At 40.3% G+C, this 17,006-nt stretch overlaps 1 protein-coding gene across 1 annotated transcript in view; it reads left to right on the forward strand.

Moving 5' to 3' along the window:
* CCDC150 (coiled-coil domain containing 150) overlaps nt 1-17,006 on the forward strand; it is a 92,151-nt gene that overhangs the window by 31,329 nt on the left and 43,816 nt on the right. The window contains exons 11-13 of the mRNA XM_069577906.1: nt 5,312-5,436; nt 5,686-5,863; nt 6,423-6,491. Of these exons, the coding sequence (XP_069434007.1) occupies nt 5,312-5,436; nt 5,686-5,863; nt 6,423-6,491 (372 nt within the window). The remainder of the gene's footprint in view (nt 1-5,311; nt 5,437-5,685; nt 5,864-6,422; nt 6,492-17,006) is intronic.

Raw genomic sequence — 17,006 nt, forward strand, 5'->3', positions numbered from 1 at the left:
TTCAGTCTGCTCTTTGATGGAGGAGGCTAAGCTTGTTAAGCTTGATGATAGGAGGGACTGGGTCTTGCTCTGGTGAGCAGGACCATGCTCAGTTCAGTTCAGTCGCTCAGTCATGTCCAACTCTTTGTGACCCCATGCAGCATGCCAGGCTTCCCTGTCCACCACCAGTTCCTGGAGCTTATTCAAACTCATGTCCATTGAGTCGGTGATGTCATACAATCATCTCATCCTCTGTTGTCCCCTTCTCCTCCCACCTTCAATCTTTCCCGGCATCACAGTCTTTTCCAATGAGTCAGTTCTTCACATCAGGTGGCCAAAGTATTGGAGTTTCAGCTTCAGCATCAGTCCCTCCAATGAATATTCAGGACTGATTTCCTTTAGGATTGACTGGTTTTATCTCCTTGCAGTCCAAGGGACTCTCAAGAGATTTCTCCAACACCACAGTTCAAAAGCATCAATTCTTCGGCGTTCAGCTTTCTATATAGTCCAACTCTCACATCCATACATGACTGCTGGAAAAAACATAGCTTTGACTACATGGACCTTTGTCGGCAATGTAATGCCTCTGCTTTTTATTATGCTGCCTGGTTGGTCATAAGTTTTCTTCCAAGGAGCAAGCATCTTTTAATTTCATGGCTGCAGTCACCATCTGCAGTGATTTTGGAGCCCCCAAAAATAAACCCACTGTTTCCATGTGTATTTGCCATGAAGTCACGGGACCATATGCCATGATCTTAGTTTTCTGAATGTTGAGTTTTAAGCTGTCTTTTTCCACTCTCCTCTTTCACTTTCATCAAGAGGCTCTTTAGTTCTTCACTTTCTGCCATAAGGGTGGTGTCTCTGAATATCTGAGGTTATTGACATTTCTCATGGCAATCTTGATTCCCACTTGTACTTCATCCAGGCCGGCATTTCATGTGATATACTCTGCCTAAGTTAAATAAGCAGAGTGACAATATACAGCCTTGACGTACTCCTTTCCTAGTTGGAACCAGTCTTTTGTTCCATGTCCAGTTCTAACTGTTGCTTCTTGACCTTCACAAAGATTTCTCAGGAAGCAGGTCAGGTAGTCTGGTATTCCCATCTCTTGAAGAATTTTCCACAGTTTGTTGTGATCCACACAGTCGACAGCTTTGGTGTAGTCAATAAAGGCAGAAGTAGATGTTTTTCGGGAACTCTCTTGCCTTTTCTATGGTCCAGTGGATGTTGGCAATCTGATCTCTGGTTCTTCTGCCTTTTTGAAATCCAGCTTGAACATCTGGAAGTTCATGGTTCACGTACTGTTGAAACCTGCCTTGGAGAATTTTGAGCATTACTTTACTAGTGTGTGAGATGAGTGCAGTTGTACGGTAGTTTGAGCATTCTTTGGCATTGCCTTTCTTTGGGATTGGAATGAAAACTGACCTTTTCCAGTCCTGTGGCCACTGCTGAGTTTTCCAAATGTGCTGGCATATTGAGTGCAGCACTTTCACAGCATCATCTTTTAGGACTTGAAATAGCTCAATTGGAATTCCATCACCTCCACTAGCTTCCTTCATAATGATACTTCCTAAGAACCACTGACTTTGCATTCCAGGATTTCTGGCTCTAGGTGAGTGATCACACCATCGTGGTTATCTGGGTCATGAAGATCTTTTTTGTATAGTTCTTCTGTGCATTCTTGCCACCTCTTCTTAATATCTTCTGCTTCTGTTAGGTCCATACGATTTCTGTCCTTAATTGTGCCCATGTTTGCATGAAATGTTCCCTTGGCATGTCTAATTTTCTTAAAAAGATCTCTGGTCTTTCCCATTCTATTGTTTTTCTCTATTTCTCTGCATTGATCACTGAGGAAGGCTTTCTTACCTCTCCTTGCTATTCTTTGGAACTCTGCAATCAAGTGAGTATATCTTTCCTTTTCTCCTTTGCTTTTCACTTCTTTTCTTTTCTCAGCTATTTGTAAGGCCTCCTTAGACAACCATTTTGCCTTTTTGCATTTCTTTTTCTTGGGGATGTTCTTGATCACTGCCTCCTTTACAATGTCATGGACCTCCATCCATAGTTCTTCAGTCACTCTGTCTGTCAGATCTAATCCTTGAATCTGTTTGTCATTTTCATTGTATAATCATAAGGAATTTGATATAGCTCATACCTTAATGGTCTAGAGGTTTTCCCTACTTTCTTCAATTAAGTCTGAATTTAGCAATAAGGAGTTCATGATCTGAGCCACAGTCAGCTTCCCATCTTGTTTTTGCTGACTGTATAGAGCTTCTCCATCTTTGGCTGCAAAGAATATAATCAGTCTGATTTAAGTATTGACCATCTAGTGATGTCCATGTGTAGAGTCTTCTCTTGCATTGTTGGAAGAGGGTGTTTGCTATGACCAGTGTGTTCTTGTGGCAAAACTCTATTAACTTTTGCCCTGCTTCATTCTGTACTCCAAGGCCAAATTTGCCTGTTACTCTAGGTATCTCTTAACTTCCTACTTTTGGAATCCAGTCCCCTATAATGAAAAGGACATCTTTTTTTAGTGTTAGTTCTAGAAGGTGTTTTAGGTCTTCATAGAACCGTTCAGCTTCTTCAGCACTACTGGTTGGGGCGTCAACTTGGATTACTGTGATACTGAATGGCTTTCCTTGGAAACTCACAGAGATCATTCTGTCATTTTTGAGATTGCATCCAAGTACTGCATTTTGGACTCTTTTGTTGACTATGATGGCTACTCCATTTCTTCTAAGGGATTCTTGCCCATAATAGTATATATAATGGTCTTCTGAGTTAAATTCTCCCATTCCAGTCCATTTTAGTTCACTGATTCCTAAAATGTCAGTGTTCACTCTTGCCATCTCCTGTTTGACCATTTCCAGTTTACCTTGATTTATGGACCTAACATTCCATGTTCCTATGCAGTATTGCTCTTTACAGCATCGGACTTTACCTCCATCACCAGTCACATCTGCAAGTGGGCATTCTTTTTGGTTTGTCTTTGTCTTGTCATTCTTTCTGTAGTTATTTCTCCACTGTTCTCCCGTAGCATATTGGGCACCTGCTAACCTGGGGAGTTCATCTTTCAGTGTCCTATCTTTTTGCCTTTTCATACTGTTCATGGAGTTCTCAAGGCAGGAATACTGAAGTGGTTTGCCATTCCCTTCTCTAGTGGACCACATTTTGTGAGAAACATGTCTGCTCAGTAAAGCTTTAATCCAGTTATCTTCTGATGGCTGGGGTTGTAGTTTGGCCTGAAGCAACCCAGCCCTGGTGTCTGAGGGTCTATAGTAGGGTTAATGGTGACCTCCAAGAGGACTAACCCAAGGGGGACCTTCCAGGACTGCTGCTTCCAGTGACTCTGTCCCTGCAGTGAGCTCCTGCCAACCCACACCTCCACAGGAGACCCTCCATCACTAGCAGGTAGTTTTGGTTCAGTCTCCTGTGGAGTCACTGCTCCTTTCCTCTGGGTCTTGGTGTATGTACTATTTTGTTTGTGCGCTCCAAAACTGGAGTCTCTGTTTCCCCCTAGTCCTGTGAAAGTCCTATAATCAAATCTCACTGGCCTTCAAGGTCAGATTCCCTGGGGATTCCTAATCTCTTTGTTTGATCTCCAGGCTGGGAACCCTGACGTGGGGTTCAGAACCTTCACAACAGTGGGAGAACGTCTTTGGTATTATTGTTCTCCAGTTTATGGTTGCCCACCTGGTGAATATGGGATTTTATTTTTATTGTGATTGCACCCTCCTACCATCTCGCTGTGGCTTCTTCTTTGTCTTTGGACATGGGGTATCTTGTTTTGGTGGGTTCCAGCGTTCTCCTGTGGATGGTTGTTCAACAGCTAGTTACTATTTTGGTGCTCTCACAGGAGGAGATGAGTGCATGTCCTCCTACTCTGCCATTTTGAACTGGAAGTTCTGCTCATTCTTTAAGACTCACTGTGATACAGAAGCTTGATCACTCCAATCAGAAAAGATCAGTTTTGTCTTTCAATTTTTACTCCTAGGACACTAAGCAGACTATAATCACAAGGTTCTCTCGCTCTTTTTTTTTTTTCCCCAGCATACTTATATACCAAGCATGTGCTAAGGATTACATATATTACCTCCGTTAATCCTAGCAGCTGTTATGTAAAGGGATATTTGCCATCCTTATTTTACAGATAATAAAAAAGCTTAGAGAAGTTAATCAACTTGTCCAAAATCACCCAGCTAGTACGGGATGAAGCAGATACAAATCTAGGTTTGACCCCAGACTTGGTGTTTAATAATTTATGTTATGTTGCCTTTTATTCTGCATTCTGTAGTAGTACTTTATGTGTCTGACTCATTTCCTGTACTACATTGTGTTCTTCCTGGGACACTGTCTTATGTGTCTTTGTTATTACCCATAGTGCTAAGTGTATTTTGCATCTAACAGATACTCGATAAATATTTTTCATTATTTCAAACATTGTGTGTTTACCCCATGTAAGTATTGTTATGATACTAGATCTGGATAGAATTATGGTAGTGAACAAGACAAATCCCTACTTTCATGAAATTGACCACTGAGTAGACTGAATAATGTGACTTATATACATAACACTTTAATAAGCATTTTAAAACCTTGGAATATGACACAAGTGAGATCCCATTTTATCAAGTATGAAGCTGTGAGGATTTGCCTTGTAATCAGTATTGTTCAAAACAATGTATTTTAAAGTATGCTTACAAAAGCAATTATTAGCATGTACTATATTTATAAAAGCTTTATAAATTGTGGATAGAGGGAGTATGCATAAAAATGGTAAGCCAGAGAAAAATTAATTGTGCAAAACGGTTACAGACTTCTGCTCTCACAGTATCTGAGCACAGTTTCAGATAACTGTCAAAAGAATTTACACTAAACTGTGAAACATGCTTGTCCCTGGAGAGTGGAATTATTGGGAAGAGGTGTCAAGGAGTTAGAGGTGGAAGAATTTTTTTACTTTGTATACATTCATATTGTCCTACTTTTTAAAGTATAGTACCATGTTGAAATTTTAAACTACCAAAATATACCTAATACAGTTCTGTATCCAAAAATTTGTTCATGTTAGGAATCGTGTAAATTTTGCAGCAAGCTGGGTAAATGATGCACCTTGATTGTTGCAAGAAGAGCTGTAAAGTGATAAAATTGTGGTCAAGTCAGGGTAGAAACAAAGAGAAAACTGGACATTAAGATAAATTCTTTCAAAAAGAGGTTTTATTTATATAAATTAAATTTTACTTTTGTAAGTATCAGTATCTTTGATTAGTTATTTAGAATGATATCCTATCAAATGACTTCTGGCATCTCAGCTTTTAATATTACTTCTAACACTCAGGAGGAACAGAAAATGATGACACAGACATTTCAAGAACAAAACTTACTGCTGGATGCAGCCCATGCCAGTATCACAAGTGAGCTACAGACTGTTCAGAATGAAAAAACACAACTCCAAGTACATCTGTAAGTAAACTGTAGGCAACTTTTGCGTTTTTTGCTTTTGCACTTGTATTTCATATCTTTAACGCAAAGGTTTTGATTCTGCATTTGCTGGGCCAGCCATAAAAATAAAGACACTGCTCTCATGGAACTAATTTTGTTAGAGAACATTTTGGTAATTGCTCTCAGGCAGGATATACGTTCTATAAGAACATTTAGTCATAAAGAAGAGCTCCCATTTAGCTTTCATATCTCCTTGTTCTCTTCCTGCAGGGACCATTTAATCCTTGAGCATAACCAATGTATCCAGAAAGCACAAGAGGCTGAGAAGAGGGCAACAGTCCAGAAAGAGCTGCTAGAATCCACTATTGCAAGATTGCGAGGTGACCTGGAAGCATCAATGCAAGAGAAGAAGTCTCTGCTAGAGGAGAAAGACAGACTTCAGAAAGAGGTAGGTGGAGGCAGATTTGTTACCTCGTGGTTGTGGGCGGTGGTCTTGTTTTAAAATTGTATTTTAAGTGCAAAAGACAAGAAATACAACCCAGATGGAGTTTGTCTGAGTTACCCATGAAAGAAGTCTTTGGGTGGGTAATCTGTCTTTTAGCCATGTGAGTAGTCTGTGCCAAATAGTATACCCTTACATAGCATTAGTGAACGTTAACTAACCATTCACACATCCTCATGTTAGTTAAGGGGTCAGATTTTAAAAATCAGTTTTCCCCAGTGGGAGTGGGACAGTGTAGCAGAAATAGTGTAAGGGGACACAGCCCTGTCTTCCTAGTTAGGAAGGAACCAGCAGAGTCTGACATGCAGACGTGTCTTTCTAATTTCAGGGCTATTTGTGAAGTCTGCTCTGCCTCAGAGACTCCCTGAGTGGCCCCTTTTCTGAGAGGATGTGCTATCTCTGCAGTGTAGGTATTAACTCACATGCAGGGTGTGTCTGCTATAGTAGAGCCTGTCAACTGTTTTTAAAAGACTGGTTTCCTTTTTTTCCCCCCCTTCTTGGGCAGGTTAATAAAACAGAGAAAGAAGTAGCAGAAGAAAAATGCAACTTGGAAAGAGAATTAGCTAAAAGCAAGGTATTCCACATTTTCTTTCTTTTTGTGTCATCATGTTTTATTTCCTTCTGTATTGCTGCCTGCTGTATCAGCTTATCTTAGTGAGGAGACAGGTTATATTGTTGAATAGCAAAAAGTAGGGGAGAAGAGAAGCTACGAAGCTGGATGCCCTCAGAGCACTTCAGTCACTTCAGCATAAGGCTGCTTCTGGGAAAGGATTGCTTGCTGAGCGTCTTGTGTTTGCCAGTGAATTATCACTGCCTCTGACCCTAGTGTTCACCAAGCAGTTTAGCTAGGAAGACTCCCAAGAGTGAGCTTATGGGCCTGTGGGAAGCAGAGGGATGATTGTTGACAGTGGTTTTTTTAGAAAAAAAAAATAAATAAAGCTAATTTAGGCTTATTAGTTCTTGCAGTTTTGTGAGGTACCCCTTTCTAGGTATTAAGGTAGAATGGCCAGGGAAATGAATACAATCCTTATTGAAATAGAGCAAAAACAACAACAACAACAACTTTAAAACATTGCTATTTGCATTTCAGAATTTAAGAGAGTAAGGATTATATAGCATTGTCGTCTGGAGTATATCTGGAGCACCAAGGACTATGAGGCCACCCTACTCAATAAAACCAGCAACAGGTGTCAGATATAGTCATCAAGCCTTGACTGTTTGGCTTCTGGCTCAACTAAATAGCATTCATATTACCTACCATATATGTGAACTTTCTAAAAAACTAATTTTTATTTATCTTTGGCCATGCTGGGTCTTCGTTGCTAAGCAGGCTTTTCTCAAGTTGCGGTTGAGGGGAGGCCGCTCTCTAGTGGGGTGCATGGGCTTCCCATCACAGTGGCTTCTCCTACTGCAGGGCGCAGGCTCCAGGCACCCAGGCTTCGGTAGGTGTGGCTCCTGGGCTCTAGAGCACAGGTTCAGTAGCTGGGGAACACGGGCTTAGTTGCTCTGCAGTGTGTGGGATCTTCACAGATTGGAGACTGAACCTATGTCTCCCACGCTGGCAGGTGGATTCTTGACCACTGAGCCACCAGGGAAGACCCATCTATATGAACTTTTAGTTTAAGAACTACAGAGAGAAAAAAAGCTAAATTCTGTACTAGAGCTCCAAGACAGTTCACCAAGCTGGCAATACCTTCTGTGGTTTACTCACTCATGTCCAGTGATTCAAAAACAGTCCACCCAAAAGATTTTAAATAAAGCTGACTTCCTGTGGCTAGGATTTTGCTGGTGTCAATGTGGCCTCAATATGCTTTTTAACATTTGGAAAATTGGTGGATACTATTAATTCATTAATACTTTTTGCTTTAAAATTCTAGTGAATATTTCATGGCTGTGGTGAATGGCTATGTATGATTACAACATAGCATTATTATTTTGCTTGTCTGATTTCATTTGTCTTAATGTAGACTAAGTGTATGCTCATGGGGCTGAAAGATATTAGACTTTCTTGTTTGCTGTTGTTCAGTCAGCAAGTTGTGCCCAACTCTTCACAACTCCATGGACTGCAGCACGCCAGGCTTCCCTGCCTCTCACCATCTCCTGGAGATTGCCCAAGTTCATGTCCATTGAGTCGGTGATGGCATCCAGCCATCTCATCCTCTGTCATCCTGTTCTCCTTCTGCCTTCAATCTTTCCCAGTATTAGGGTATTTTCCAATGAGTCAGCTGTTGGCATCAGGTAGCCAAAGTATTAGAGCTTCAGCATCAGTCCTTCCAAAGAATATTCAGGGTTGATTTCCTTTAAGATTGACTCTCCTTGATGTCCAAAGGGACTCTTCAAGAGTCTTTTCCAGCACCACGGTTCAAAAGCATCACTTCTTTAGCACTCTGCTTTCTTTTGGGCTTCCCTCATAGCTCAGTTGGTAAAGAATCTGCCTGCAATGCAGGAGACTCAGGTTTGATACCTGGGTCTGGAAGATCTCCTGGAGAAGGAAATGGCAGCCCACGCCACTATTCTTGCCTGGAGAATCCCATGGACAGAGGAAGGCTATAGTTCATGAGGTCTCAAGAGTAGGACATGACTTAGCGACTAAACCATTGCTACCACCTTCTTTATGGTCCAGCTCTCACAAGCATATGTGACTACTGGAAGGATTATAGCCTTGCCTATATGGACCTTTGTCAGCAAAGTGATGTCTTTGCTTTTTAACACACTGTCTAGGTTTGCCATAGCTTTCCTGCCAAGAAGCAGTGGCCTTCTAATTTCATGGGTGCTTGTACATCCACAGTGATTTTAGAACCCCAAGAGAGGAAATCTGTCACTGCTTCCACCTTTTCCCCTTCTGTTTGCCATGAAGTGATGGGACTGGATGCCATGATCTTAGTTTTTTTAATGTTGAGTTTTAAGCCAGCATTTTCACTCTCCTCCTTCACCCTAATCAAGAGGCTCGTTAGTTTTCCTTCACTTTCTGCCATTAGAGTGGTATCATCCATTTATCTGAGGTTGTTGATATTTCTCCCAGAAATCTTGATTCCAGCTTGTAACTCATCCAGCCTGTCATAACTTATATATGATGTGCTCTGTGACAAGGTGATAATAAATAGCCTTGTTGTATTTGTTTCTCAATCCTGAACAAATCAGTTGTTCCATATAGGGTTCTAGCTGTTGCTTCTTGGCCCAATTACAAATTTCTCAGGAGACAAGTAAGAAGGTCTCGTATTTCCATCTAATTAAGAGTTTTCCACAATTTGTTATGATTCACACAGTCAAAGGCTTTAGCATAGTCAGTGAAACAGAACTAGATGTTTTTCTGGAATTCCCTTGCTTTCTCGATGATTCAGCAGTTTGATCTCTGGTTCCTCTGCCTTTTCTAAGCCCAGCTTTAACACCTGGAAGTACTCAGTTTCCATAATGCTGAAGTCTTGAATGATTTTGAGAATAACCTTACTAACATGGGAGATAAGTGCAGTTGTCCAGTGGTGTGAACATTCTTTAGTATTGCCCTTCTAGGGAATTAGGATGACAGTTGACCTTTTGAAGTCCTATGGCCACTGCTGAGTTTTCCAAATTTGTTGACATATTGATTGCAGCATTTTCACAGCGTCATTTTATAGGATTTGAAATAGCTCAACTGGAATTCCATCACCTCCTCTAGCTTTGTTCACAGTGATACTTCCTAAGGCCCACTTGACTTTACATTCCAGGATGTCTGGCTGTAGGTGAGTGATTACACCATCATAGTTATCTGGATCATGAAGATTTTTTTTTGTATAGTTCTTCTGTGTATTTTTGCCACTTCTTCTTAATATCTTCTGCTTTCGTTAGGTCCATATTATTTCTGTCTGTTATTGTGCCCATATTTGCATGAAATGTTCCCTTGGTATCTCTGATTTTCTTGAAGAGATCTGTAGTCTTTCCCATTCTGTTGTTTTCCTCTATTTCTTTGTATTGATCACTAAGAAAGGCTTTCTTATTTCTCTTTGCTATTCTTTGGAACTCTGCAGTCAGATGGGTATATCTTTCCTTTTCTCCTTTGCCTTTGACTTCTTTGCTCAGCTATTTGTAAGGTCTCCTCAGACAACCATTTTGCCTTTTTGCCTTTCTTTTTCTTCGGGATGGTCTTGATCACTGCTTTCTGTACAATGTCACAAACCTCTCTCCATAATTCCTCAAGTACTCTGCCTGTCAGATCTAATACCTCAAATCTGTTTCTCACTTCCACTGTATAATCATAAGGGATTTGATTTAGGTCATACCTGAATGGTCTAGTGGTTCTCCCTAGTTTCTTCAGTTTAAGTCTGCATTTGGCAATTAGGCGTTCATGATCAGAGTCACAGTCAGCTCCTGGTCTTGTTTTTGCTGACTGCATAGAACTTTTCCATCTTTGGCTGAAAATAATATAATAAATCTGATTTCAGTATTTACCATCTGGTGATGTCCATGTGTAGAGTCTTCTCTTGTGTTGTTGGAAGAGGGTCTTTTCTATACCAGTCCGTTCTCATGGCAAAACTCTATTAGCCTTTGCCCTCCTTCATTCTGTACTCCAAGGCCAAATTTGCCTGTTACTCCAGATATCTCTTGGCTTCCTATTTTTTCATTCCAGTCCCCTGTGATGAAAATAACATCTTTTTTTGGTGTTAGTTCTAGAAGGTGTTGTAGGTCTTCATAGAACCATTCAACTTCAACTTCTCCGCATTAGTGCTTAGGGTATCACCTGGGATTACTGTGATATTGAATGGCTTTCCTTGGAAATGCACAGAGATCGTTCTGTCATTTTTGAGATTGCACCCAAGTACTGCATTTTGGACTCTTGTTGACTATGAGAGCTACTCCATTTCTTCTAAGAAATTCTTGCCCACAGTAGTAGATATAATGGTCATTGAATTAAATTCGCCATTCGGGTCCATTTTAGTTCACTGATTCCTAAAATGTTGATGCTCACTCTTGCCATCTCCTGTTTGACCACTTCTACTTTAACTTGATTCGTGGATCTAACATTCCAGGTTCCTATGCAATACTGTTCTTCACAGCATCAGACTTTACTTCCACCATTCATCACATCCACAGCTGGGCGTTCTTTTTGCTTTGTCTTCTTCTTTTCATTCTTTCTGGAGCTATTTCTCTACTGTTCTCCAGTAGCATATTGGGCACCTACCAACCTGGGGAGTTCATCTTGCAGTGTCCTATCTTTTTGCCTTTTCATACTGTTCATGGGGTTCTCAAGGCAAGAATACTGAAGTAGTTTGCCATTCCCTTCTCTAGTGGACCACATTTTGTCAGAATTCTCCAGCATGACCTGTCCATCTTGGGTGGCCCTCCACGGTATGGCTCATAGTTTCACTGAATTAAAGAAGGCTGTAGTCCATATGATCAGTTTGGTTCAGTTCAGTTTGGTTGCTCGGTTATGTCCGACTCTTAGCAACCCTGTGGACTGCAGCACACCAGGCCTCCCTGTCCATCACCAACTCCTGGAGTCTACTCAAACTCATGTCCATTGAGTCGGTGATGCCATCCAACCATCTCATCCTCTGTTGTCCCCTTCTCCACCTGCCCTGGATCTTTCCCAGAATCAGGGTCTTTTCAAGAATCAGCTCTTTCTATCAGGTGGCCAAACTATTGGAGTTTCAGCTTCAGCATCAGTCCTTCCAATGAACACCCAGGATTGATCTCCTTTATGATGGACTGGTTGGATCTCCTTGCAGTCCAAGGGACTCTCAAGAGTCTTCTCCAATACCACAGTTCAAAAGTATCAATTCTTCAGTGCTCAGCTTTTCTCATATCCATACATGACTACTGGAAAAACCATAGCCTTGACTAGAAGGACCTTTGTTGGCAAAGTAATGTCTCTGCTTTTTAATATGCTGTGTAGGTTGGTCATAACTTTCCTTTCAAGGAGCAAGTGTCTTTTAATTTCCTGGCTGAAGTCACCATCTGCAGTGATTTTGGAGCCCAGAAAAATAAAGTCTGTCACTGTTTTAATTGTTTCCCCATCTATTTGCCATGAAGTGATGAGACTGCATGCCATGATCTTAGTTTTCTGAATGCTGTGCTATAAGCCAACATTTTCACTCTCCTTTTTCAATTTCATCAAGAGGCTCTTTAGTTCTTCTTCACTTTCTGCCATAAGGGTGATGTCATCTGCATATCTGAGGTTATTGATATTTCTCCCGGCAATGTTGATTCCAGCTGTGCTTCATCCAGCCCAGCGATTCTCATGATGTACTCTGCATATAAGTTAAATAAGCAGGGTGACAATATACAGCCTTGACGTCCTCCTTTTCGTATTTGGAACCAGTCTGTTGTTCCATGTCCAGTTCTAACTGTTGCTTCCTGACCTGCATACAGTTTTCTCAAGAGGCAGGTCAGGTGGTTTGATATACTCCCATCTCTTGAAGAATTTTCCAGTTTGTTGTAATCCACACAGTCAAAGGCTTTGGCATAGTCAATAAAGCAGACACAGATGTTTTTCTGGAACCCTTCCTTTTTCAATGATCCAACGAATGTTGACAATTTGATCTCTGGTTCCTCTGCCTTTTCTAAAATCAGCTTGAACATTTGGAAATTCACAGTCCATGTATTGCTGAAGCCTGATTTGGAGAATTTTGAGCATTACTTTGCTAGCTTCTGAGATGAGTGCAATTGCGCGGTAGTTTGAGCATTCTTTGGCATTGCCTTTCTTTGGGATTGGAATGAAAACTGACCTTTTCCAGTCCCTTGGCCACTTCTGAGTTTTCCAGAGTTGCTGGCATATTGAGTGCAGCACTTTCACAGCATCGTCTTTCAGGATTTGAAATAGCTCAACTGGAATTCCATCACCTCCACTAGCTTTGTTTATAGTGATGCTTCCTAAGACCCACTTGACTTTGCATTCCAGAATGTCTGGCTCTAGGTAAGTGATCACACCATTGTGATTATCTGGATCATGAAGATCTTTTTTATATAGTTCTTCTGTGTATTCTTGCCATCTCTTCTTAATATCTTCTGCTTCTGTTAGGTGCATACGATTTCTGTCCTTAATTGTGCCCATGTTTGCATGATATGTTCCCTTGGTATCTCTAATTTTCTTGAAGAGATCTCTAGTCTTTCCTTTTTTATTATTCTCTTCTATTTCTTTGTACTGATCACTGAGGAAGACTTTCTTATCTCCCCTTGCTATTCTTTGGAACTCTGCATTCAAATGGTATATCTTTTCTTTACTCCTTTGCTTCTCACTTCTCTTCTTTTCTCAGCTTTTTGTATGGCCTCCTTAGACAGCCAGTTAGCTTTTTTGCATTTCTTTTTCTTGGGGATGGTCTTGCTCCCTCTCTACTGTATAATGTCACAAACCTCCGTCCATAGTTCATCAGGTACTCTGTCTATCAGATCTAGTCCCTTAAATCTATTTCTCACTTCCACTGTATAATCATAAGAGATTTGATTTAGGTCATACCTGAATGGTCTAGTGGTTTTCCCCACTTTCTTCAATTTAAGTTTTGTTTTTTGTGATTGTGGTTTTCATTCTATCTGCCCTCCGATGAATAAGGGTAAGAGGCTTATGGAAGCTTCTTGATGGGAGAGACTGACTATTGGGAAAAGTGGGTCTTGTTCTGATGAGTGGGATTATGCTCAGTAAATCTTTAATCCAATTTTCTGTTGATGGAGGAGGCTGTGTTCCCTCCCTGTTATTTGCCCTGAGGCAAAACTGGACCAGTGCCTCCACCAGAGACTCCTGGACCCTCACAGGCAAGTCTGGTTCAGTCTCCCACTGGACACCAAAGTCAAATTTCCTGGGGGTTCTCAGTACCTTTGCCTGATCCCCAGATTCGGAAATCTGTTGTGGGTCCTAGAACTTTCTTAACAGTGCAAGAATTTCCTTGGTATAATTGTTCTGCATTTTGTGGGTCATCTGCTCAGTGGTTCTATGTTGGAGCTAATGGCGACCTCCTCCAAGAGGGCTTATGCCACATGCTGCATTATGCCAAATCCTCCTCAGACAACCACTTTGCCTTTCAGCATTTTTTTTTCTTTGGGATGGTTTTGTTTTCTGCCTTATGTACAATATTTCAGACCTCTGTCCATAGTTCTTCAGATGCTCTGTTTACTAGATCTAATCCTTTGAATGTATTCATCACCTCTACTGTATATTCATAAGAGATTTAAGTCATTCTTGGCTGGTCTAGTGGTTTTCCCTGCTTTCTTTAGTTTAAGCCTGAATTTTGCAATGAGGAGCTGATCATCAGAGCCACAGTCAGCTCCAGGTCTTTTTTTTTGCACACTGTATACAACTTCAACTCCATCTTTGGCTACAAAGAATGTAATCAATCTGATTTTGGTATTGACTGTTTGATGATGTCCATGTGTAAAGTGGTCTCTTATGTTGCTGAAAAAGGGTGCTTGCTATGGCCAGTGCATTCTCTTGGCAGAATACTGTTAGCTTTTGCCCTGCTTCCTTTTGTACTCCAAGGCCAAACTTGCCTGTTACTCCAGGTATATCTTGACTTCTTTTGTATTCCAATCCCCATGATGAATCCCAAAGAATGCGCAAACTACCGCACAGTTGCACTCATCTCACACACTAGCAAAGTAATGCCCCAAATTCTCCAAGCCTGGCTTTAATAGTATGTGAACCGTGAACTTCCAGATGTTCAAGCTGGATTTAGAAAAGGCAGAGGCACCAGAGATCAGATTGCCAACATCCACTGGATCATCAAAAAAGCAAGAGAGTTCCAGAAAAACATCTACTTCTGCTTCACTAACTATGCCAATGCCTTTGACTGTGTGGATCACAACAAACTGTGGAAAATTCTTCAAGAGATGAGAATACCAGACCACCTGATCTGCCTCCTGAGAAATCTTTGTGAAGGTCAAGAAGCAACAGTTACTACTGGGCATGGAACAACAGACTGTTTCCAAACTGGGAAAGGAGTATGTCAAGGTTGTATATTGTCACCCTGCTTGTATAACTTACATGCAGAGTGCATCATGCAAAATGCTAGGCTAGATGAAGCACAAGCTGGAATCAAGATTTCCAGGAGAAATATCAATAACCTCAGATACGCAGATGACACCACCCTTATGGCAGAAAGCAAAGAAGAACTAAAGAGCCTTTTGATGAAAGTGAAAGAGGAAAGTGAAAAAGTTGGCTTAAAGCTCAACATTCAGAAAACGAAGATCATGGCATCTGGTCCCATCACTTCATTCCAAAATAGATGAGGAAACAATGGAAACAGTGAGAGAGTTCATTTTGGAGGGCTCCAAAGTCACTACAGATGGTGACTGCAGCCATGAAATTAAAAGACACTTGCTCCTTGGAAGAAAAGCTATGACCAACCTAGACAGCATATTAAAAAGCAGAGACATTACTTTGCCAACAAAGGTCTGTCTAATCAAGGCTATGGTTTTTCCTGTGGTCATGTATGGATGTGAGAGATGGACTCTAAAGAAAGCTGAGTGCCAAAGAATTGATGCTTTTGAACTGTAGTATTGGAGAAGACTCTTGAGAGTCCCTTGGACTGCAAGGAGATACAACCAGTCCATTCTGAAGGAGATCAACCCTGGGATTTCTTTGGAAGGAACGATGCTAAAGCTGAAACTCCAGTACTTTGGCCACCTCATGCAAAGAGTTGACTCACTGGAAAAGACTGTGATGCTGGGAGGGATTGGGGGCAGGAGGAGAAGGGGACGACAGAGGATGAAATGGCTGGATGGCATCACTGACTCGATGGACGTGAGTCTGAGTGAACTCTGGGAGTTGGTGATAGACAGGGAGGCCTGGTGTGCTGCAATTCATGGGGTCGCAAAGAGTCAGACGCTACTGAGCGACTGAACTGAACTGATGCTTTATTGTTCCTCTGTTTCTCCATTACTGTCTTCCTTTGTATTAAGTAGATATTTTTTGTTAACTGTTTTAATTCCCTTAATCTTTCTTTTACTGTGTATTTTTGATTTATAGGTAACAGAGTTACAAGCAAAAATAGCTGTACGTTATACCTATATATTGCTACATTTGCTGATACCCTTTATTTCTTTGTGTAGATTTCAGTTATCATCTAATGCCTTTTTATTTCATCTTGAAGAGCACCCCTTAATATTTCTTGTAGGGTAATTTTTATAGCCTCACAGTCCAGACCCCATGAAAGAATGGACACTGGTAAATTACCCCACACAATTTAAATTGATATAGAGAGAACTGAAATCTTAGGAATATTGAATCTTCTCATACAGCAATGCAATATATCTCTCCATTTTATTTAGGTTTTTTACTTATCTTGTCAGTATTCTAAGTCAAAAACCTAAATAAAATGGAGAGATATATTGTGTTCCCGTATGAGAAGGTTCAATATTGCTAAGATTTCAATTCTGTATTCTGTCAGTATTCTGTAATTTTCAGCATGTGAAATATTGGATTTTTTTTTTAGATTTTTGCCTAAAAATTTCATGGATTTTGATGTTATAAATGGAACTTTTAAGAAATAGAAATTTTCCAATTTCTTTTCTAATATATAGAAATGCAATTAATTTGACCTGTGACCTTCAACCTTACTAAAACTCTTATTCAGGTATCTTTTTTGTAGATTTTTTGGGAATATAGAAAATCATGTCTATTGTAAGTAGAGACAGTTTTATTTCTCCCCAGTTTCTATGCCTTATATTACTTTTTCTTACCTAATTGTACCAACTAAGCCCTCCTGTTTGATGTTGAATAGAAATGGCAAGAGCAAATGTCCTTGCCTTTTTCCTAGTCTTAGGGGAAAACATTCAGTCTTCCACCAATATTGGTATTAGTTATAGGTTTTTTATAGATACACTTTATCAGGTAGAATTGATTCCCTTTTGTTTCTGGGTTACTAGGTTTTTATCATAAATTCATACAAATTTTGTGAAATGCTTTTCTTTTATCTGTTAAGATGGTTATATGATTTTTCTTCTACAGTCTATTGGTGTGAATTATACTAATTAATTTTGAATGTTGAACATGCTTTGTATTACCAGGATAAACTTCACTTAGTCCTGATTTGTTATCCTTTTATGTATTGCTGGATTCATTTTGCTAATATTTTTTGGAGGATTTATTTTTACATCTGTATTTATATACTTGAGTTAATATTTA

This window comes from Ovis canadensis, chromosome 2 (genome assembly GCF_042477335.2).
Source record: "Ovis canadensis isolate MfBH-ARS-UI-01 breed Bighorn chromosome 2, ARS-UI_OviCan_v2, whole genome shotgun sequence".
NCBI classification, from domain to species: Eukaryota; Metazoa; Chordata; class Mammalia; order Artiodactyla; family Bovidae; genus Ovis; species Ovis canadensis.